The 23097-nt window shown below is 42.5% G+C and overlaps 1 protein-coding gene across 2 annotated transcripts; it reads right to left on the reverse strand.

Annotated features, from left to right (window-relative positions):
* Positions 1 to 512: 512 nt before the first annotated feature.
* Positions 513 to 16493, reverse strand: LOC139411605 (sal-like protein 1). Of its 2 annotated transcripts, none has more exons than XM_071158176.1 (3): positions 15634 to 16493; positions 5035 to 8780; positions 513 to 2222 (listed from the first exon to the last, which is right to left on the reverse strand). In XM_071158176.1, exons 1-3 carry the CDS (start codon positions 15704 to 15706, stop codon positions 1782 to 1784), a joined length of 4260 nt encoding a protein of 1419 aa, XP_071014277.1. In that variant the 5' UTR covers positions 15707 to 16493; the 3' UTR covers positions 513 to 1781. The 2 variants fall into 2 exon arrangements, with proteins under 2 accessions (XP_071014277.1, XP_071014278.1); XM_071158177.1 differs by lacking the exon at positions 15634 to 16493 and adding an exon at positions 12020 to 12090.
* Between the last annotated feature and the right edge of the window lie 6604 nt (positions 16494 to 23097).

Here is a 23097-nt window from a genome sequence, read left to right on the forward strand (position 1 = left end):
ACAGGGGGTTTCGGACCGGTCGATTCTTTAATTAAAGATTCAAAGGGCTGACAACAGCAGGAATGATGAACTAAGAAATGTGACTTCTGCTATCGCATACATTTTTACGACCGATCAACACAACCCTGGTGTCCTCATTGATTACGTCTACATCCGAACTCAGATTGTTTGACACAATCATGCAAATCACTTTTAAATTACTTTAGAAAGAATAGGCTGCTTCACAACAAGTGCCAGTCGAAAATGAGAGGGGAGATAAATTAATTGACCATTGACGAGTGTTATAGATCCATGATACAGTATTATTTCATAAGTGCATGTATGCCTATTTAAACTCACATTTAAAAGTTCAATCCACACAAAAAAATATATATGTTCCTTCAAATAACATGAGAAGACCACATTTCAAAAGTGAAAACCCTCCAATTATTCCAAACCCCCATTATCTCCAATCATAAAGCATACAAAACAGAAAGAAACAAAAGAGAATGAAGAGACACAAACACTCATAGTTTTCTTTTGGAAAACGGATGTATTTGAATAATAGAGTAAAGAATGACAGTATCTTAGTTGTTAGTAGGTATTAAAGTGTAGAGAAACTGGACCCATAAAGATCTTCCAACTTTCCAAGAAAGTGCATGTAACAGTCCGAAGGTTGTCAAACCTAATATATATTTATATTTATAAAAACACTATCATTTGTCCCCTAGCCAAGATGGACTTTGTCTTGTGAGCTTTATATGTACATTTTGTTGTGATGGAATTTCTAGTTCTCACGTCTCACATTATTTACATAGACGTCAACACATATGTTGCACTTGATGCCAATGAGGATGCTGAGGACATAGCAGCAATGTGAAAATCCAGCAGATGACCTATAGGAGAATCCCACCCACATGATTGGCTCTCTTCTCAGTTCAAACCCGGAAGCGAACCTCTCTGAATTCATCATCTCCTCTAACAACACAACTGTTTTGTGTTAAACTTTACACCAAAAAGCAACACAAAAAAAAGATCAAGAAGAAAAAAATGGAACTATGGAAGAAAGAAAAAAAGTACAATACATAGAATAAAATTAATGAACAAAACAGGTTAGGCCTACTGTAACTCTAAATAAACACTTGAAATGCTTGAATGCTTGCATTTTCCTTAAATAAAAGATCAACAGCGGTTGATAAGGAAATGACTACAGTGTAATCATAGTCCCTTGCCTGAAGTCTCAATGATTTTTTTCAAGGGGGAACGTTAATACACATCTGTTAGACCATCTAGAGTAGATCAGTGTACATTATTTACAGCCATTCTGTTCACTTATTACAGATCTAATGCATCACATGAACATCAACAGTTGTGTTAAAGCTATATACTACAGACCAAAAATAACTTAATGCCAAGGTAAAGATATGCTAAAGTTTCAACAGCTCACTTTCAGCTCATACCCATTCTGGCTGTAGAACAGAAAAAAACTAACTGTTAATGCTTCCACTTGGTTCCGAGCAAGGTTATAATCACTAATAAATAAGCTCCTTAAAACTATAACATGTTGTACATTGTACAAAAAGGCAAGTTCTCTTCACACTCATGTTGGTAATGTTTCAATAGCAGGCCAAAGCCAAGTCATTCTTTGTCTTTGCCTTGTTCTCTTTCTCTTTTCTCTCACAATGTGTGTGTGTGTGTGTGTGTGTGTGTGTGTGTGTGTGTGTGTGTGTGTGTGTGTGTGTGTGTGTGTGTGTGTGTGTGTGCGTGTGCGTGTGCGTGTACATATGAGAGGGAAAAAGTATCTAGTTGGTGGCAATCTCTTTGTTGTCCTCCATGAAACGTGTGAATCGGAAGTGGGTCCCGTTCTCGGCGTTGGCCATTTTCTCCAGGCCAGCCAGAGCGGCACTGGTTTCTGTACTGTGCAGCTTCTCCAGGTTGCCTGTGAGGCCGCCCACGGGCGAGCTGCCCCCGTTCCCCATGCTCCCCGACAGAGACGGCAGGCCTCCGTTCTGGATGACAGAGATCTCGTTGGTCTTCATGGCCAGGCCGTTGGAGAAGGCTGCAGCATACTGGTTCCAGAAGCTAGCCGGGTCTCCGTTGCCCACCCTAGACACCATGTCCTTCTGGAAGATCTCTGGGAACTTGACAGGGTTGGTGCCCAGGAAGGCCATAGAGCCGTCTACAGAGAGCCGGCGGCCGCGTCTGGCAGGGGCGCTGTTCCACATGTGTGTGCCCATATGAACCTGGAGAGAGAAACAGATACAGAGAGAGAGAGAGGACGCAAATGATAAATATTTCAAACTTGGCCACGACAAAGGCACATTGTAACAGATGATGGAAATGGTGGAAAAAAATAAAACAGAAAGTTAGTATTAAAAGAGTTCAGCACCCTGGGTGCAACAGGAGGATTGGTGCAGTGAGCTGTGAACGGCGTGGGGACGTGGGCATGGTGTAACCATTTTATTATGGCTAGGATGAAATACTGCATTTAATCTGAAACCTTCATTCAAACGTCTCATGAGGGAGACCCTTGTGCTTTGGTTCAAATTGCAGTGCCCACTCTCATTGCCCTGGCCAGTATTACATCTGATGTTTACCCCTGCTATGCCCTTTCCCAACGAGGACAATGTATTTTTCTTCTTCTTTTGATCCTGAAAGGATGACTGTTACAGATAATTCATGTTAAATCAATGTAGAAACATGGAGGTGTCAGACACACAACTGATTGTGTTGACTAGTGTGTTTTTATTCAAATAATGCATAATTTATAGCAAGTGATATTTTAAAATACATTGTTAGATGTGTGCTCTAGATAACACATTTTACAATATCACTTGCTAGAAATTACACATTATTTTAATAAAAACACACTACAAAAACATAGCATCAGCAAAATGTGAAATCGTGCTACAAATAATAAGGGTATTGTTTTTTTTTTATTTTTATATCAACAAGTCCCTATATCTCTCTCTGTTTCTGCTCCTGTCTTTGTCGGATTCTTGTTTGTTGTGTGAACCAGACTGTCGTCAAACTAAAGAATAACTGGTGCTGATTAGGCAGACACGAGCAGGAAGTGTCTGCTGCTCCCGTATCAGGACTTTAAGGAGGAGATGATACGGGTTTTTGATCGATAATTGCAATCTGGTTATACATTTGACAACCGTCACTCCAGATTCATGTTCAGCACGTTCGACGTGTCCTCCAGCGCCTTTTAGAGAATTGTCTTTTTGTGAAGGCTGAGAAGTGCACTTTTCATGCCTCCTCCGTCACATTTCTCGGTTCTGTTATTTCCGCTGAAGGCATTAAGATGGATCCCGCTAAGGTCCAAGCTGTCATTGATTGGCCCGTCCCTAAGTCACGCGTCGAGCTGCAGCGCTTTCTCGGCTTCGCGAACTTCTATCGTCGTTTCATCCGTAATTTCGGTCAGGTGGCAGCTCCTCTCACAGCCCTTACTTCTGTCAAGACGTGCTTTAAGTGGTCCGTTTCCGCCCAGGGAGCTTTTGATCTCCTCAAGAATCGTTTTACATCCGCTCCTATCCTTGTTACACCTGACGTCTCTAGACAGTTCGTTGTCGAGGTTGACGCGTCAGAGGTGGGCGTGGGAGCCATTCTTTCTCAGCGCTCCCTCTCTGACGACAAGGTCCACCCATGCGCGTATTTTTCTCATCGCCTGTCGCCGTCGGAACGTAACTATGATGTGGGTAACCGCGAACTGCTCGCCATCCGGTTAGCCCTAGGCGAATGGCGACAGTGGTTGGAGGGGGCGACCGTTCCTTTTGTCGTTTGGACTGACCATAGGAACCTTGAGTACATCCGTTCTGCCAAACGACTTAATGCGCGTCAGGCGCGTTGGGCGCTGTTTTTCGCTGGGCTCACTCTGCCAAGTTAGCCGGCCACCCTGGCGTTCGGGGTACGCTTGCTTCCATTCGCCAGCGTTTTTGGTGGCCCACCCGGGAGCATGACACGCGTCGTTTCGTGGCTGCTTGTTCGGTCTGCGCGCAGACTAAGTCCGGTAACTCTCCTCCTGCCGGCCGTCTCAGGCCGCTTCCTATTCCCTCTCGACCGTGGTCTCACATCGCCTTAGATTTTGTCACCGGACTGCCTTCGTCAGCGGGGAAGACTGTTATTCTTACGGTTGTCGATAGGTTCTCTAAGGCGGCTCATTTCATTCCCCTTGCTAAGCTTCCTTCTGCTAAAGAGACGGCACAAATCATCATCGAGAATGTTTTCAGAATTCATGGCCTTCCGTCAGACGTCGTTTCGGACAGAGGTCCGCAATTCACGTCTCAATTTTGGAGGGAGTTTTGCCGTTTGATTGGGGCTTCCGTCAGTCTCTCTTCCGGCTTTCACCCCCAGTCTAACGGTCAAGCAGAACGGGCCAATCAGACTATTGGTCGCATCTTACGCAGTCTTTCTTTTCGCAACCCTGCGTCTTGGTCAGAACAGCTCCCCTGGGCAGAATACGCCCACAACTCGCTTCCTTCGTCTGCGACCGGGCTATCTCCTTTTGCTTCCTAAATATTACGCCTCTCTACGTTTCGCCCCTTTGATTTCTCACAGTTGAGTGGTGTGATCACATTTGGCCCTTCATTTCCTGTTTATCTCTTAGGGGCCTTTTCCTACTGATCAAAGGGAAACTCTGGGATTTTCAAGGGGTAAACTCTGGAAAACTGAGGATGGTTGCCTCTGGTTACTGTAGTTAATGCTGTTAACTGAACCATTCCCAGCTGTGCTCTGCTGATCACATTCTCAGGTTTCTACCCAATAATCATATTAATGGGGTGATTCAACCTTTCCGCTGAGCTGGTTCTTTCATCAATTATAGAACATTACTGCCTCCGAATGGCACTGACATAACACACTTCAATTTGTTGCTCAAAGTTATGGACCAAAATTCTGGTGATTTTTATACTCCTCCTATAGATATTCATGAATAAATATGTGGACATTTTCCAATTCCATTCATAATGTTTGTAAATATACAATTGCCCTGAGATATTGAATATGTGTGTATTTTAAACATTGCATTCATAATGTTTATAATCTTACAATTACCTTGAGATTTCCTTTGGTGGTGAAAGCCCGACCACAGATGTGGCAGGCGAAGGGCTTCTCCCCAGTGTGGGTCCTCTCATGTATCTGCAGAGCGCTGGAGGAGGAGAAGGTCTTCCCACAAGTGTTGCAGTAGTGCTGCTTGGGTGTCCGGCGTGGAGGGGCAGAGGCCGAGAGCACTGGGGATGTAGAGGCCGAGGTGGTCACCAGGCCATGGGGCATGTTGCTGGGCATGTCCTTATGGTGATCTCGGTCCTGGTGGTCCCTGTGGTGATCCCTGTGGTGGTCCCTGTGGTGGTCCCTGTGGTGGTCCTGGTGGTGGTGGAGGCCATGGAGGAAGCCGTTGACCTCTGATTTGATCATGGAGGACAGGGAGTTCACAGAGAGGAGGGAGGGGGTCGGACTGGAGGAGAGGCTGGTGTTAGAGGGTTCGAAGAGCTGTGAGGGCAAGTCCCTCATCTGGTGGGTGAGCATGTGCTGCTTCAGGTTGCCCTTGGTCGAGAAGCCCCGGTTACAGGCTGTGCAAATGAACGGTCTCTCTTTGGTATGGCTTCGGTAGTGGATGTCCAAGGCACTCTGACATGCAAACGTTTTCCCACAGATGTCACAGGCCGTGTTCTTGAACGTGCCACGCTCACGGAATGGGAAGAGCATGCCCAGTGGGTCTTTAGACGGGTTGCAGGATGTCAGGTCCAGGGCCCCGATGCTAGAAGGGTGATGCTGCATGAGGCTGGCACTGATGTGATCCAGGGACATAGCCCTCTGGTGCCTCTCCTGTCTCTCCTGCCTCTCCTGTCTTTCCTCCAAGCTGGGGGATTTACGTTGATGTTGGGGGTGCCCATTGGTGGGGGATGGGGGCTGCATGGAAGAGGTAGATTCTGACACTGCTGGACTCCCGGCACTCGGGCTCTCGATGTCCCCACCTAGGGATGAGGAGTCGTTAGTAAGGCAGTCCCCTTCCATTGAACCCCCATTCCCCATGGCCTTCATTCTACTGGCCTGTAGCTCCTCTACCAGCCTCTGGTGGGGGTTATGGTGGTTGTGATGCTGATTGTCATGGTGGCTGTTAAGCTGATTGTTATGGTGGTTGTTGTGGTGGATTCTATAGTCAATATCATGGTGGGTATTGTGGGTGGCATTCTGATGGGCATGATGGTTTTTCTCCTGCCCGTCCTGGACGACCATCTCGGGGTGAGAGGGAGAATTGCACAGGCTGTCTTGGGAGGCGTCAGCTGACTTAGGGGTGTCTGGGACGCTGCTGTCAGGGCCATCTTCCATCCCTTCTACTCCTTCCATCCCCTCCATATCATCATCAGAGAAGTTGTCCAGGTCATCGAAGTTCTCATCGAAGTTCCTCTCATCGAAGGAGCCTGTGTCGGAGCCCATGGACTCAGGGTAGCTGTCTGGCAGTGGGGTGTTTGGGATCTGCCCTCCCATGTGCATGCGGATGTGCTGCTGCAGGACCACCGCATTGGTGAACTTCTTCTGACAGATGGGGCAGGAGTGATGGACTCTGAGTGGAGGCATGGCCCGGTGGACGGTGTAGTGGGTCTTCAGATTCCCTTTGGTGGTGAAGGCTCTGCCACACACCTTACACTTGAAGGGCCTCTCTCCAGTGTGAGTACGGTAGTGCATTTTCAGAGCGCTTTGACAGCTGAGCACACGGTGGCAGATGACACACTCATTGGGGTCCGTCAACTTCCTGTCGATGTTCTCCACCAGCTGCTGCAGCTTGGAGGTCTCCGACCCCTGGAGCGGGTCCAAGAGGCCCCCGAACGGGAACTTAGCCTTGAACTGCTCAGACATGAGGGGCATAAGAGGGTTGGTCATCATAGGTGGGCTGTTGGAGGTTGTGTATTCTGTGTTGCGCTCAGACTCAGAGCTCACGCTCGCCATGAAGCTCGACGAGTGACTGCCCTCTTCAGTTTTCCCGTTTGATGTAGGCAGGGCCGCAGCTTCTTCAGACAACCCGTCATTGCTTTTCATTGATGGCTCAGCAGCGTCACGACCGGAGTCAGTCTTTGTCGAAATGGGAGGGCTGGTTATGGCTACCGAATGATCCTCTTTTTTAATGAATGCCGGCAGGCTGGGCATGGTTGGTGGGAGCAGCATGCCCACTGATGAGGTCAGAGTGGAGAGAACAGGCTTGCTATCCAGCCAGCTGGTCACAGGCTTCTCTGGAGGCATTGACATACCATATGGAATGCCGGTGCTCGTTGGAATATTGTCTAAATGCTCGGGGACAGGGTATGGATTCATCTGAACATGTGGATACTTCTCTTTATGACGCTGGAAGTGGACCTTCAAGTTACCGCGGGTGGAGAAGCGATTGCCACAGATGTTACACTTGTACGGCCTCTCACCTGTGTGAGATCGCAGGTGGATCTGCAAGGCACTGTCACTCCCAAACACCTTGGCACAAAATCTGCACTTATGCTTGAAGAACGTCTCCTCTGAGCTGCTCTTGGGTTCAAATGAAGTTGGTGACTTGCCTTTCCTCTGGGCCAGCGCAGCCAGAGAGTTGAGGTCCTCCACTGTGGTGCCAATACTGGGCAGGGAGCTGGAAAACAGGTGGTTTCCAGATTTGGGCTGAGGTAGATGTGGATTAGTTACAGGGTTCAACAGGCTACCTATCCCAAAGGCTGGCATGGATGACTTAGTGTGTGATGGGTTACTGAGCTGAGAGTGGAGGTTGCTGCTGATCGCATGTATTGGCCTCTTGTCAGAGGACGACTGGACGTTGTTGACTGTGGACGGTCCCAGTGAGCTGATGCTCTGAGATGATTCACCGCTGCTGGGATTGTTGCTCTGAGGTAGCTGCGCCTTTTCAGCCAGCTGCTTCAGGCTGCTGATGCTGGCAGACTGGCTGGCCAGGCTCTGTGCTAAGCCCGCAGCTGCAGCCAGCTGCTGTGAGAGATGGGAGCTGAGCGTGGTCAGTGGGTTGGCTGACGGCCCCAACGAGCCTCCTGGTGTTGAGATGCTGGGGGGCACCTGCATTTCAGGGGACTGGGAGGCCAGTAGCAGGATCTGGTGACGGATCTGTTCAATGAGCTGCAGCTGGTGGATCTGTTGCTGCTGCAGGCCCAGGAGTTGCTCCATCAGGGCCGGCACTGCCACCCTGGGGCCCCCGGACCCAGACCCAGAGGAGCGCTGCGTCTCCTGGGTGAACTGGGCCACAGCCACTTTGGTGCTCTGCAGGTTTTCGATGATGACGTTGCTGTTGATCATAGAGATGCTCCCCAGGTCAGTCAGGTTGCCGAGCGGAGGTAGCTGAGGGGCAGAGACGATTGAGGTGCCCGGTGCTGGTCCAGAGCTCTTCCTGCTGGAGCTGTGGCCATTTCCCTCACCCGTGTTCATGTTGATGTTACTGCCTCCCTCCATGTGGCTGCTGCCTCCATCATTGTCGTGACCAGGATGAACGTTGATTTCGGAAACGTCGACGTCCATGGATTCTTCTTTGTCAAGAGCGTTATGCTCCAAAAGGCCACTGCACTCTGCTTGATCAGTGTTATTAACCATGTCATTCATCTGCTCATCAGGATTATGTGGAGGGGAGCCAGGCGAGAAGCTTCCGGAAGGAGAGGCAGGATTCTCATTCACTATCAGAACTAATTGATTCTTAGTGCAATTCTTCTGGTGTTGTTCAAGATCTGATAGTTCAAAGAACTCAGCACAACATCTGCTACAGACATGGGCATCTGACTCCTTGCAGGGGGGGTCTTCCTCCGAGCAGGGCTCTTCTGTGTCCCCTGAAAAACACAGGAGGAGGAAACAGAGGATTAGTGATTAGAAATGTTTTGCAGCTGAAGAGGCAGCTTTATCTATTCAAATTATTTTGTTGTTCATCTTAAATTAATCAGTTTTACACTTATCCGCTTGATACGTTCATAAAAAACAACCATCAAAAAAGCAGCAGTAAACCAAAAAAAGAGTGAAAAAGACCCCTTTTAATGTGGTGGCTCTGAGAAACAGGATAAGAAAAGAATGGAAATCAATAATAAGTGATCTTTGAAGATGTACATCTGGTTTCATCAATCCAACCATCTTTTAAGTAATCATTTCTATAGATAATCCATCAACATATAAAATACTATGAAGTGAGGACATTGGGGCTTAATGACATTTCATAGAGAAGCATTGATTTCCAATATTTCATACTCCTCAATGTCTACATGTCCACTGAGCGCAAATCAACCATTTGAAGGACTTATTAGACTTTCAATTTGCTGTCAACTTTGCTCATTTTCAACTCGACTACAGGCATCTTGGACAGGTTATCCCTGTCACTAAGCTAATTTGTATCCAGTCAGGCTGCAATCGGAATCTGACAGCAACAATAAACAGCACTTTGGACTCCAGATTGTTCTCTCTAGCCACTCGGACACTCAACAAAGACAGTGCAAAATTATATATGCCATTATCGTACTGAAATCACTAAGAATTATACATTTTTTTAAACTAAAATATCTGTAATGTTTACATAACACATGTTTTTATAAATATGTTATGTATATTTAATAAATGACATAAAATAAAATAAATAAAACACATTATAGTACCTAACATAAAATGAAGAGTAAAACATAACGTATAAAACTTTGTATAAAAATGTGTAGTGATATAAATGTGTAAGTATCACAGTGCTGTATATATATATATATACACTTTATAGGGAAAAATAAAATAAAAACATAACTACAATAAAATTTGTCAAGAGCTATGAGTGGAGCTGCTGTCATATATATTAGAATGAACGGCTTGCTGCCCAAAACCAAGCAACTGGCCACAGCAGTTTAAGCAACAGGCAATTCAATACCAGCCAATAAGAATACGCAAAATGAATAATTGTCTTTTAAATGTGCATAGAAACTGGTCTTGGTTATGCAATTTCCATTCAACAAACACAGGGGTCAGTGTGAAAAGAACAAAAGGCGAGTCAACACCCCTGTGCCACTGCTGTGCTCCAGACTTTCCTCATTCTATCTTCTTTTTGTCAAACCCAAATCTCACTGTTTAACATACAAGTTGATTTACAAATTGCAATTCTCTATGAATCCCTTTCATTGTGGGCCCCGGCGATCTACATTTTCATCACGGGTGGAAAGGGAGGGTTAATTTGAAAATGAAACCCAGAGAGAGAGAGAGAGAGAGAGAACGAGAGAGAGATGAGTGCGGCCCTGCCCCACTGAGACAGGATGGCTTCCCATTGTTCACACAGCATGGGAGCGGCGGGCTTGTCGGCCTGGCCTGGCCTGCTCATCTTGGCCAACTCAAAGCAGATCCTGTTTAATTCAGGGATTATCTCCCTCAATGTTTCTCTGCTCTGGGACATCAGATAACGCAAAGTTGCCATGACAGTAAAACCCAGCCTCACACCACTCTAACCATGCAAACGGAGAAGACTTGCTCCAACTTTAATGGTAACTTTTTAATATCAACCATGCAGCCTCCCCTGAAAGCGTCAGTAATGAAAAATGTGTTTGATTTACCTCGTGGGAAGGAAGAGTAGCTTTGTTTGGTATTGGTTGACCATGTGAACAAATGAAATGGATTTTATGTGAGAGGAAATACATCAATTTACACACTGTCCTGAATACACTGCTGTAGGAAACACTAATGTAGCTAAACAAAAATGTGAGAAAACTATCCAAAGTCAACTAAATGAAAGCGCTTGAACCGCCCTTCAAGAACTTACCTAGAGGTTATAGGAGCAAACTTTTACAAAAGTACAAAAATGCACTATAAAAGCAAAAATGTAAACATCAAGTTCATAGTGTTTATTCTTATTCTCTTACTAGATTAAAGTGCACTGGAGTGTAGTGATGACACACATGTTGAAGCCGCAAGCTACTATTTCCATATATCAAAAATATATATTTTTAAAGGATTTAAGATTCCATACATCCAAAGGTTTGTTTAAACTGTCCAATGTAATCTGTATGAAAACACTAAGAACAAGTGACTAGCTCAAGTTTCTTCAGAGGCCTGTGGATAACTTATTTAGTTAGGCAGTCAGTAATAACTATCTTTCAATGTAACATTCTCTCATTCCTCAAGTGAATGGAAACTGGACATTGTGGATTGTATCACATTGTGGATTCTATCTAAACATGATCATGTTTAGCGACCAAAATAACTATATCCAAAACCACAGATAAAAATAAAACAAAGAGCATATGCCCAAATGTAACTCTGTTATCAACTTCACATAACATTCACTGAAACCACAATATATATGTCCCTAATAATAACGTACTTGTAACAGGCTAGGATTTGACCGATCAAGGGGTAAATTCACTTTCTAAATCTCAAAGTGTGTTACTCTCAACACCCAGCACACCCCACCCCCTTCCTTCGTAAATACTCAGTGATTGTAAAGCAAATAGTGGTCAAATTAAAACAATCAAATTATTACATCTCAAATGTGCTCTTTCACAAGAAGCTATTTCCATACCACCACCTTGACTATTAAGAAGGTAAAGCATCTCAGAAGCATGGAGTATTTGAAAGTCAATCTATAATCATGTACTGACATGTAATCATGTCTGTTTACATAAGTAGACATGCACTTAAAAAGAGATGGTATTTTGTTAATCTGATGTCTTTATGAATAAAAAAACAAATACTATGAAAATAATGCCAACAAATGCGCAGCCTAAATGAGAACAGCCACAACGCACACAACACCCAAATGTCTACAGCAACAGTGCATACATTAGTCAATGTTTAAAAAATAGCTTGACGATTATCTCTGAATAGAAATAATGCGTTACTCTGTATAAAAACGGTGTCCTAAAACAGCTAAATCTCATCATCATCATGCTACAAGGAGTCACCGGAGCACAGGCCTTCAGGGAGGCAGAAGAGACACATGCCAAAACAGAGAGCCTCTGATACAAAGGACAGAAGAGAGTAAATAATAAGTGATATAGAGATGTGGATTAGTACAAAAGATGGCAGAGTAGCTTTTTGAGAGTTCCTACGTTACTTTGTAGGGATGCTGGCTTCAAGCCTCTTGACACTTGTGAATTCAGTAGAGTGTCTGATGCCTGATGTCTGATGCCTGCCTGAGCTTACCCACCTCCTCTCCAGCCCTCACACTGCTGGCCTCACTGGAAACATCCCAGTGAACACTAGATGGGGTTCCACTATAGCTGCCGTTTCCCGGATGGACAAGCCCCAGCCTTAGCAGCTCTGCCCTGGTGACATGATTAAAGCTTAAAGGGGAGGAGAAGGGAGAAAAGCAAGCAAGTCCTTCAGCCGGGATACATCTCAGCCTTCCACTATATAAACATTGGCAAAATGACAAGTAACTGAATCCCTGTTGTTTGCGGGGTACAACAGTGCGAAGGGCCGAGGACCGCCCTGCCGATCTCCCTCTGGGGGGGCTACTCTTGCAGGGTGGAAGTGGATGGCGGTCACATTGATAAGACCCCCCCCCCCCATCACAAATAGAGGACAGAGTCCCTGCTAGGCCCCTGTGGCTCTGATCAGCGGGGTCAATGACGAGGTACAGGAGAACACACTGCAGCCTGAACTCTCATCAACTTCACACAGGGAGACACAGGGGGACCCTGGCAAAGGTTAAAACAGCTGAACATCCCACCCGAGAACTCTCTCTCTCTCTCTCTCTCGGAGGGACGAGATGAGAGACAGACAGCCTTGACTCTCAGCCTCATACACTAACTATCCAGCGGCAAAATGCCCTCAGCATCTCCTTAAAATGTACTGGGAATGTTAGCCTCCCTCTTTTTATTTTGCATACAGAGACTCTTGCGGACTTTCCAGTTCCACACAAACAGGAGATCTCTCAGTCATGAGCACACACTCTAGAATGATCAACCCATTACCAGAAATGCAAGTATTCCATGTCCCTAACCCATAATTACAGGTATTGCATTTTCAGCTTGTTTAATGCATGATGCATTTGGGTTATTTATTGTGAAACTCAGTAGGCACCAGTCTGCTGACAGAGAATGACTAAAGTTACTATTCACTACTTTATTACATTTTAGGGGAAATGCAGCAGTCAAGGAAAAACAAGTATGATTCTAGGTATAGACTATGTTTTGCATTGATCCTTAGTTCCAAACAAATCATGCAACCTTAGGTAGCAGTAAATGCTTCTTATGCAAAGTTTAAGTTGGGTGAAACAGAGCTTTATTTCCAGCTAGCATTTTGTAAAGGATACTGCAAACAACATAGCTGTACATACACAGAAAGAGCTTAAAACATGATTAGTTATATATGAAAAATAAGTCAAACTAAATTGACTGTCTCAAGGAACTCCTCAGAAGGAAAATACATAGACAATGTGTATGGAAAATCAGCCATATAGGGTCAGTTAAAGAGCCTCTAGAGTTTCCTTTCTGTAGGCTATGTCATGGCAAACACTTCTAATAAACAGATATTAATAGTAATAATAGTAATACTAGTGTAATATGGGCTACTATAGAGCAGTAACTACAAACAAGTCAAATGTAATCTGTATCAGAGATAGGAGTTTATGATTTCCTTTGGAAGTACCAGTGCAATGACAATATAGTCTGCAAAAAGACAGAGCCTAATCTAACTTTCATATAAACTAATGAATAGAGAAAGCGCAACATTAAAATCTACTATACATGTGAGACTTCTAAAATACATCCACAATTCTAAAATGTTAGATCGAAACTACCGTCACTATGAACATTCAACCATTTTGAAAAAAAAAATATTTCAGTAAATTGTACGTTTGAGGAAATATAAAATATACACATTTTAATAATCTGGAAATTGTTTGATATTTTTAAGATAGTGAAACTTATCAAACTACCTTACAAACACCATAGGGTGAAAGTTATGGCTATGGGTGTTGTAGGCCTATAGAAAATACTTAAATGACCTGGTTTTCACAGCAGGTCTAAAGCACATCTTTAGCAAAATTAAATTAAAGCCCAGCTTGTTGTAAGTCTCGTTGGAAAACATAATTTTATCAAATGTATCATCATAAGAGGAAACGTGACTGTTGGGTGGACTTAACAGAGATGGTCAGCTGGTCACTCCGGAGTCGTAGAAACTCGCAAAGGTGACAAAGCGTTCCAAAAGCAACCAAGGTAGTTGCATAATAAAATTCATTCAACCACTGTCGCCATCTTTTTGATGGTCTCAACCACAACTTGACATATTCTTTATACAAGCTCATTTTCATGACGTGAGGTAATTTGGTGCTGAGCTTTTGTTAAAGTAAATTAACATAAATTCTTTACATATTTTTGACAAATTTAGGGATACGTTAACTTGTTTATCTCGTAAAATAACAGGCCTATGTCCCTCACTATTTATTTATCGCTCTTTATCTCTCAGTGTGTGTGTGTTTGTGTGTATGTGAGAGAGCGAGAGAGAGAGAAAAGGGGGAGGGGGCGAAAGAGAATATGAAGCAGTATGTCATCTATACTAACTTCACCTTTGAAATATCTTAAAAATTATGGTTAAGGAATATACACAAGGGAAATGTGGGAAGTAAACAAAAAGTGTGCATGCGGCTAAGCATAAAACTATTATAATGTATTAACATTAAATAATGATATACATAATAACTATACGGCCAGTATAGCTTCAGTGTTCTGTTGCATCGTGCACCACATTGAGATTGTGGTTGAAAAGTCATATAATTTGTAAACGAATGATTACCATCCACAATTAAGACCACAACATGTCCACAAACTGAAAATCGATAAGGTATTCATTGTAAGCAAATAATGTTTATATTTTCTTATCATTTGATTTGAATCAAGCCAAGGCTTGGCTGTGAAATACCGACTTTGTAGACTAGGCTATGTACATGACAGTCAGAAACAGTAGAAACTTTAGGCGAGTATGAAAATTATTATTTATATTTTAAATAGGCCGAAACCCAAAATAGAGGGAAAACATTTCAGAAAATACTGGTTATTTCTACGCACCAGTACTTACTTGTCCGTGTATAGAGTAGGTTAAGCAACGATTGGAGTGAAACTAAGTCGACTACAAAAGCAGAAACTTAAACGAGCCTTTCGCTGCAGCAACTTTGCTTGCAGCAGCAATAGAGGAAACTTGCTTCAAAGTGTGTAAGACAAAAATGTTGATTAAAAAATCAATCTTTGTAGCCTACCACACAAAGTGTTCTAAAAAGTGAATTCTAAAAGTGTAGGCTACATAGAAGCCTATGTCGAGGTAAAAGTAGGCTAAGCAGCCTAATAACAATACTATAACGCATGCACTTTTAAATTGTTATATTTTGTAACAAAGTTTTATTCTAAAGTTATATGAACAACAAAACGCAATAATATGATATTTTCAAGAATAAAAGTATTTGACTGTGTCTTAGAGCGATATATAGAAAAGGCACGGGCCATAGTTTGATCATGAAGTAGATGGCCTATACACATAGCAAATGTCTAGTTATCATAAAATGATTGAGACAGTAAATAGCATGGATTCATAAAAAAAAAAAATCTAACTTCGAAAAGGGGGAAGACGTCCTATCCAAAAAAGAAACAATCCTAAAATGACAAAAACATCTGAAAAGCAGATATTAAAAGATAGTAGCGTGGATAACAGCGATCCATTGCCAGAACTTACCATTGTGCTCGGATAAAGCCAGATGAGGGTCCGATTGGAAATGTTGCGGCTTTGCTTGTTTCCTCCGCGACATGCTGGCTCACACATCAGCCAAGAAAGAATAAAAAATTACTAAAAAATCTGCTCAAAATTACGAAAATCGAGTCCATCCACCGCGCATGTGTCCTGTTATGATTATCAATAATGCTTTGCGATTAATCATTCGGGGTTCCTTGAAAGGCTATTGGCACCTCGCCAGCCCCCTATTCAAATTAAGTCTCTTTAATCAATTAGGTCCTGATTTGCTGGGGACTCTTGTCTCTCTCTCAGCTCCCACCCAATGAGTTGATCCGTGTGGAAGAAAAGGCTGGGTTTTCCAACTCCCTTTAGATACAGTTTAACCCTTCTTAGCAACCAGCTGGTAGCTACGTAAAGCTTATCTTGGCTACTAGTGGAATGTCAGAGTCTTCAGTCCATTCGCTGAACGGTATCTTTCCTATTGACTAAGCAGCGATCAAACCAAGCAGAGTTAGGTCAATTTGAACTGACGAGACGCTCACGTTGAAACCTCCGTGATCTCACATACAAATACTTTCCACAACTCTGGTCGCTGTTGCTGTGCATATCCTCCTTTCAGATTTGCATTGAGGTCGCTGTAATTCAGATCTTGTATGTTGAAACACTGATACCTAATCGTTGGTTAGTGGTGCCTCAATGCAGCGAGGAAAACGTAGATCGACTATAGGAGTCTCGTGCGTAATGACACTGTAGGTGTCTTGGAAGTCCAAGATATGTATCGAATATCCCAATCAGATTCATTTGATTATCGTCGAACGGGGTTAGTAACACGTTTTCATCACATACCGCATTCCGCGAACAAACAAACTTTAAGGGCCCATGTAGGACTGTGAGAAATGTGGAGCCCGGCCCACCTATGATGTGATTGGTCATTGGGCTACTCTATCATAAGCCGTTGGAGGTGCAATCTCTCGCTCACCTCTCTCTCTCTCTTTCGCTCTCTCTCATACGCATGGTTCGCAAGCGAGTGTGTGTGTGTGTCTGTGAGCGTGAGCGAGTGACTGACCAGTAGAGGGAACAGTAAAGAGTGTATGATTCTGTTTCGAAGGCATGGACATGTTTGTATTGTTTATAGATGTTTACTATACATAGGCTACTTCAGCACATCATGCATACATTTCACGAACTTGCGCGTCATTGAAACATTGAGTTGTTTTCATTTCATACGTTGATTGGACTGTTTAGCGAAACTCGATACAATCAGCGTCTTGTCCAAATTGTAGCCTACAGTAGCCCAGCATGTCACGGGTAGCCTATGTATGTTTATTTTGCTGTACGTCAAGTTTATATTTTTATCAGTTCTGTAACAAAAATGAGAGCCTTATTGCGCAGTTGGTATGCAAGACAAAAGCAGTTGCTATTCAATAAGTGGATTTAAAGAGAATAATAACAGTAGAATAATATACATTTAAAACTATAGAGGTTACACTGAATAGACGTTCATCTTTGCTCCAAACACAACGATAATTGTATACTTTTTCAACATAGAGAACTAATAAGTGTTGATTAATATAATTTAATTGTAACCCATTGCTTTGAATATGTGAAGCCAATAGCAAACTCAATTTTATAACCTATTGTATGTACATTAGTATTTTTTTATAATAATAATACAAATAATAATATTACAATTCTAAGAATCATAGTTCTAAAATTATACACTATTCGTGATGACTCCTGGAGTCATCCTTGGGAATGTTTGAAGAGAGCAGGAGTTCCCATAGGAGCTGCTCTGTGTCTAGTAGATTTATTGTGCGGAAAAGATAAACGAAGCTATCAGTCTGGCTGATTTTGAGAAATGAAGATAATAATGTTACTATAGGTGATGGCTTGGATGCCATTATTTTTCACTGAATATTTAAAGAGCTGCTGCAGGCTAGTCCTCTAGTCCTCTCTTGTTTCAGCTATCTTTTAGGACGAGTCCTATTTACTTATTAATGGCCGAGGAAGGGACAGGGAAAAAATATTGGCGATAGCTACTTGTGTTTTGGCGGACACTGATATGTCAATACAGAATATCAATAAGTAATACCTATTTTCACATTTTTATAAAATTGAAATAGTGTTTTATATATTTTCATATTGGAAGTGCCATTTACAGTATTGTCCATAGAATAAAGTTTTATGTTTACAATCCCTAAATATCTCAAAAGGTACAAATAAGACAACAAGGAATAAAATAATGCAACAAAAATAAAGCCTATTCATACAGAGATGATAAGAAAAATGGAATACAGTTACATACCTGTATGTCATACAGGGTAATAATAGGCCTACTCGTATTGATACCCATGGGAAAGAAACTTTGCTGATAATTATATCGGCGATAAAACTAAGAGGCGCAAGAAAATAGGTCTGCAATATTGTAATGTCCCGGGCGGAAAAATCAATGGGCAGTTAATTGATGTGAGTGTTGGTGTGAGATTGTAAACAGGGTGATTTGCAGCCCAACCGAGCGAGAGACATTTTAAATGAGATTCACCCCAGACCGTCGGACTATACTGTGTTAACAATCACGGGATGAATGACACAATCAACAAGAATTTTGGGGGTCTGAATTGAAATAAGTGGAGGAATGAAAGCGAGGGATGGGGGTAGGGGTTAAATAAAAGCTGTCCGAAACTCACTCCCACCCACATTGAGAGGGGCAATTAATTGACAGCACTGGAAACAAATGTTTAGGTGGACATCTCTCGCTTATAATGAAAATATGTCAAAATTATTATCAATTATATCATATTCATAAAGCGGGTACTACTAGAGTAAGACATAGCGTATACATTAAGATTGAGTCAATTAAAAATTAAATGTTAGTTGTTTCACTCAAGAAACAAGTATTTATTCTCTTGAGTTTGGGAGAATATTTTTGCAACGCAGGAAAAGTGACTGAGGCTGTATTTTGCGCACACATACTCAGTGCGCACTCACTCTCTCTGTCACGCGCAATCGATACGCAGCATATAAGAGTGGGGATGCGTGGGACCATCATTCACTATTATCATTGACATCCGATAATTGATCATTGCTCAGAAAACACAGAGCGTTTGACCGCATAATTGAATATCATAAGCAAAATGGGCATTTCCACCGCACCCCGAGACCTGTGTTGTTGGTGGATCCCATAGATCAGTCTCTTGCGAATATCACCCCCCCTCTCTCTCTGTAATAGAGGGCTTTTGTGTAAAACCGCATTCAACATGTAGTATTCACACACAGTTCTGTCGGTTTCTAAACACGATGCCCAAAGAATTACAACTAGTTGGATCACACTTTGAACTAGGTCAGATGCATTAGTGGGCTGGAGGCTAAAACAGAATAATAAAAGCTCTAAACAGCTCGACATTATTTAATTCATGTAAAGAAACTAGACAAGTTGTTTCACGGATACATTTATGAGGATTTTCAATCTGTAAAAAACGGATAACGCTCTGTAGTCTTCCGGGTATAGGCTACCGCTCATTTTACTCCTCAAGGCATTTACTTACCCAGTAGGCCTACGTTGTATCGGCCTAATTTACAAGCGAACAGTTGAAGAACACCGGACTATTTTAAGATCCGGTATTTATTCGGAGTCACTTCTGCGCCTCATGAGGATAAAGAGGCTTTCAATAGGAGATAAACGAGCAAATAACACATTATCAACTGACATGGGACAAGACAATACTCAGCTGAAAGCATGAATATTGCTTTACTAGAATGTTTACATTTCAGTTGAGTTTATGTGCTTTACATGACATGCACGCCATGGTAGGCCTAAAACGATATAAGCAATTAGTGTTTTAATTTCAAACGCAAGCATTTCACAATAATCATGATCAAGATGAATACTGGACAAGCAGAGGATGGCCTCATTCATGACACTGCCATCCTTAATGCGGATTAAAGTCTTGATTAAAGGGATTTCATGCAGAGACCAGCCTGCTACACAAAGCCATAGTCATTTATTTTCCATGTGCTAACCTTCTAGAATTTAAAGTAGACCTATGTTACTTCTAAACGTTTAGAGTATTATACAACTATATATTCGATACAAAACCCCCAAGATAACATAACTGTGGATATTACATATTATATTATGTCCTTAGTTGTTAAAATAATTTCAATACATATTTTGACAAAATAATATTCTGACAACATTTATTTATAAGTAAGTTAACATCCTGTCAATCATCTTGATTTTTGTGATGTATCAAGTTTCCATCAGCAATAACAGCAAAATAACTGACAACCCACTTAAAAATAAAAATACAATCATATTTTCTGTCAAATTCTCCCGTGTTTAAAACTCTATATAAGACAACACAATGTGCCATTTTGCAGGGAAACCTTTGTCTGCATTAAAATTCAGTACCTGCCTCGTGCTGCAGAGAATGATGTCCATTAATTAAGAGATCAGGCCTCTTCTATTGTCCCCTAGCAGCCCTGCTACACTTGTCCCACAGATTGTGTCTCCCCATTGTTGCCCTCCACAACTTCCTGGAGCATTACTCCATATCAATAGAAACTTGTTTGTATTTACATGATCTTAGTTGGAGTTACAGTCTCTCCTTTCAGGTCTGGCTTGTTTGAAAAAACAAAACAAGCAAACATTCACAGGTGTCACAGTGGTGCCAGAGGTCATCACTCTCCAGCACCCTGTTTCTCCATTTTGTGTGTGTGTGTTGTCAGGTTAGCTGTTGTCCAGGTACTAGTGCTGAGAGCTGTGGGTAGATTAATAAGTATCTGACCTAGGAGTGAGGTGTGAGAGCAGAGAGCCAACAGTTGATCTTGTATTTACAGCCATGAGACACTTAGCTAGAGTATACATACAGGCTTCAGGATGTTAGTGGGGGAGTGAGAGCTCCTTTCAGCACCAAAAAACAGGACACTGTGGGTTGGGGTTTGTAAAATTGTTCATACATGCTCAAATTCCAGGTTGGGTTTAATAACACATACAGTATGTATAAGGCTATTTGAATGGAATTATTTGCCTCTTTTGATTGAAGTAAGGTTTAGAGTATTGTTGTGTGTTATTTTGCAGGAAGTGGTATTTGTGTGCTCAACACTTGATAAGTGGGTTTTGCTCTATTTAACAATCTTATGTGATAAATACATTTAGGATAGTAGATATTTGATTTTTTAAAGTATTTGTGTAAAATCCATACACTGGACCTCAATGTCTGTTTCTCATTAGTTCAACCAAACCCCGAAGAGACCCAGAGCGTTTTCTCAATAGATAAACAGTCATTCCCAGAGATACAATCATCAAATACTCTCCATAGTTATGATACAAATTCACTTGATTGTATTTGATGAAACCCAATCGCTTGAGTTGGAATAATGATAAACACCTTGGCACTCTGAATACCACCAAGATTCTAATTCTGGAATCCTTCATATTCTTTTAAAACAGATTCTGCTTTCATATGACTTTGACAAATTATACTTGGAAACAGAGATGCTTAGTTTGTTAAATGTTTCACTGGAGTCAGAATTACACGGACACACATCCCTTCAGACATGGGAGTTAGAGGAGGACCAAACACTTTAAACATCTTGAAGAAATCACAGACATCCCCAAAAAAGCTGAGTGTTTATGTATTTTTAAGACCCTAGAAGAAAAAAATCTAAATTACACTTGAAATGATCCCTACAACACCACATACACTCGCGAACATTAAATATGGCGTTTCTTCGGGTGAACCAACCAAACAGGCAGTGTAACTTACTACCCCACAAAAGGCCATGCATGTACGTAACAAAATGGAGGGAGAGCGAGCAAGTCAGTGAACACCACAAAAACCATATGTCCTCGCAATAAATAACCCTGAAAAGTTCAAACATATCAAGTGGTTTATTTGTAGCAGTCCTGGTCACAAGATGTTTATCAGCCACCGTCAGACAGCCATGCTGGTTGGCCAGCGCTTTAACTCTGTCTCAGACAGACCCTTATTGCTATTGATAGTTAGCATCAGTGTCCCGGCTGAGAAATGGAGTTGCTGCGGGCAAACAGGGGCTATTGATCTCACGCTTGTCCCTGACTTGCCTGGAGCCAAAGGAGAGGGATGGGAGGGGAGGTCGGGTGTACCACTACACTATCCCAGCCCCCCCTGCCTGGCACTCTTGGGGAAGTAGAGCTGGTGTAGTGGTACACCCGGGGACTACTGTATATCTGTGACAGATAGCTGCCTTCAGTATATTTACTCTAGACACCTTGAGGAGTTATGAGGTTTGAGGGTCCTATGAGGTATGAGGCTTTAACATTACTGTAAGTACATCACACAAAAAAATAGCAACAAAGAGAACTGCAAATCTTCCGTCACATAATTTTGCCCTGTCTTCAATTGTGTTCTTATTTTAGTTCATATGGTGTCATCTTAAAGCTGTACTGTAATTTGTTGGCCCTTGCAATAATGTTTAACAGTACTAAAGTATTACAGTATTTCAGGTTCAGAGTGTTCTTTCTCGTGGTTGGCATAATGATCCCAATTTACTTGGGTGGACAACAGTTGCCATGCTATCTCCATGCTGGGCCAAAGTGGCGTGAGATATATCAGATGAGTATTTCAAGATGTTCTCTACATCATTCATGTTTCCCTCTGCCCCTATAAAGAAAAGAATGCCTTATTTTGAAAGCCTTTCCATTTTAATTGTTCTTTAAAACAAGCACAAACACACATTATACTGAACTGAGGTTATGGTGGTTGAAATGTGTCACTGTCTGGAAAAGTAAAGTGAGGAGTAGTAGAGGTCCTTCTTTGTAAATCCGTCTGTTATTTTATTTCATAGGGACCACGCCGTAAAGCACTGAGTGTAGACTACACCAAGGGAATGTCTGCAGAGCAATAACAACTAGCAGACAAGGTTGGGGTCAATTCCATTTCAATTCAGTCAATTCAGGAAATAAACAAAAAATTACAATTGAAATGGAACTGACCCCAACCTTGCTGGCAGATCATCTCTGACAAACGCATTCAGGAAAATGTGTTATGATTAGAATTGAGCATTTCATTCCTCATCGTGTCTACAGTATTACTGTATTTGGCACTGTGAGAGAAGGAGAAGATGCCCAGGGGTTAATGTGTCATACTCAATAACCCCACTAGCTGAAGCACAGTCGGATGTGGGACTTCAGAGAGCTCCCTCTCTTTCCCAATGACGACCACACTCACTAGCTAGAGGGATGTGTGAGTTTATTCAGTGATGCTACAGCAGTGCCATCTCTCTCTCTCCACCTCTCTTCCTCACTCTTTCACTCTCTCCCAGTGTCTCTCTCTCCCCCAACTTTTTCTGCCTCTCGATATCTCTCTCTCGCTCCTCAGCCCTACTCAGGCAGTGTGTCAGACAGAGCAGAGCTGCAGTCTGCAGACTCTCTCTGCCCTCTAATCTGAGTCACCTCCCAGCTTTTTGGCCTGGCTGTCTTGCCTG

This window comes from Oncorhynchus clarkii, chromosome 6 (genome assembly GCF_045791955.1).
Source record: "Oncorhynchus clarkii lewisi isolate Uvic-CL-2024 chromosome 6, UVic_Ocla_1.0, whole genome shotgun sequence".
In the NCBI taxonomy this organism is placed as follows: Eukaryota; Metazoa; Chordata; class Actinopteri; order Salmoniformes; family Salmonidae; genus Oncorhynchus; species Oncorhynchus clarkii.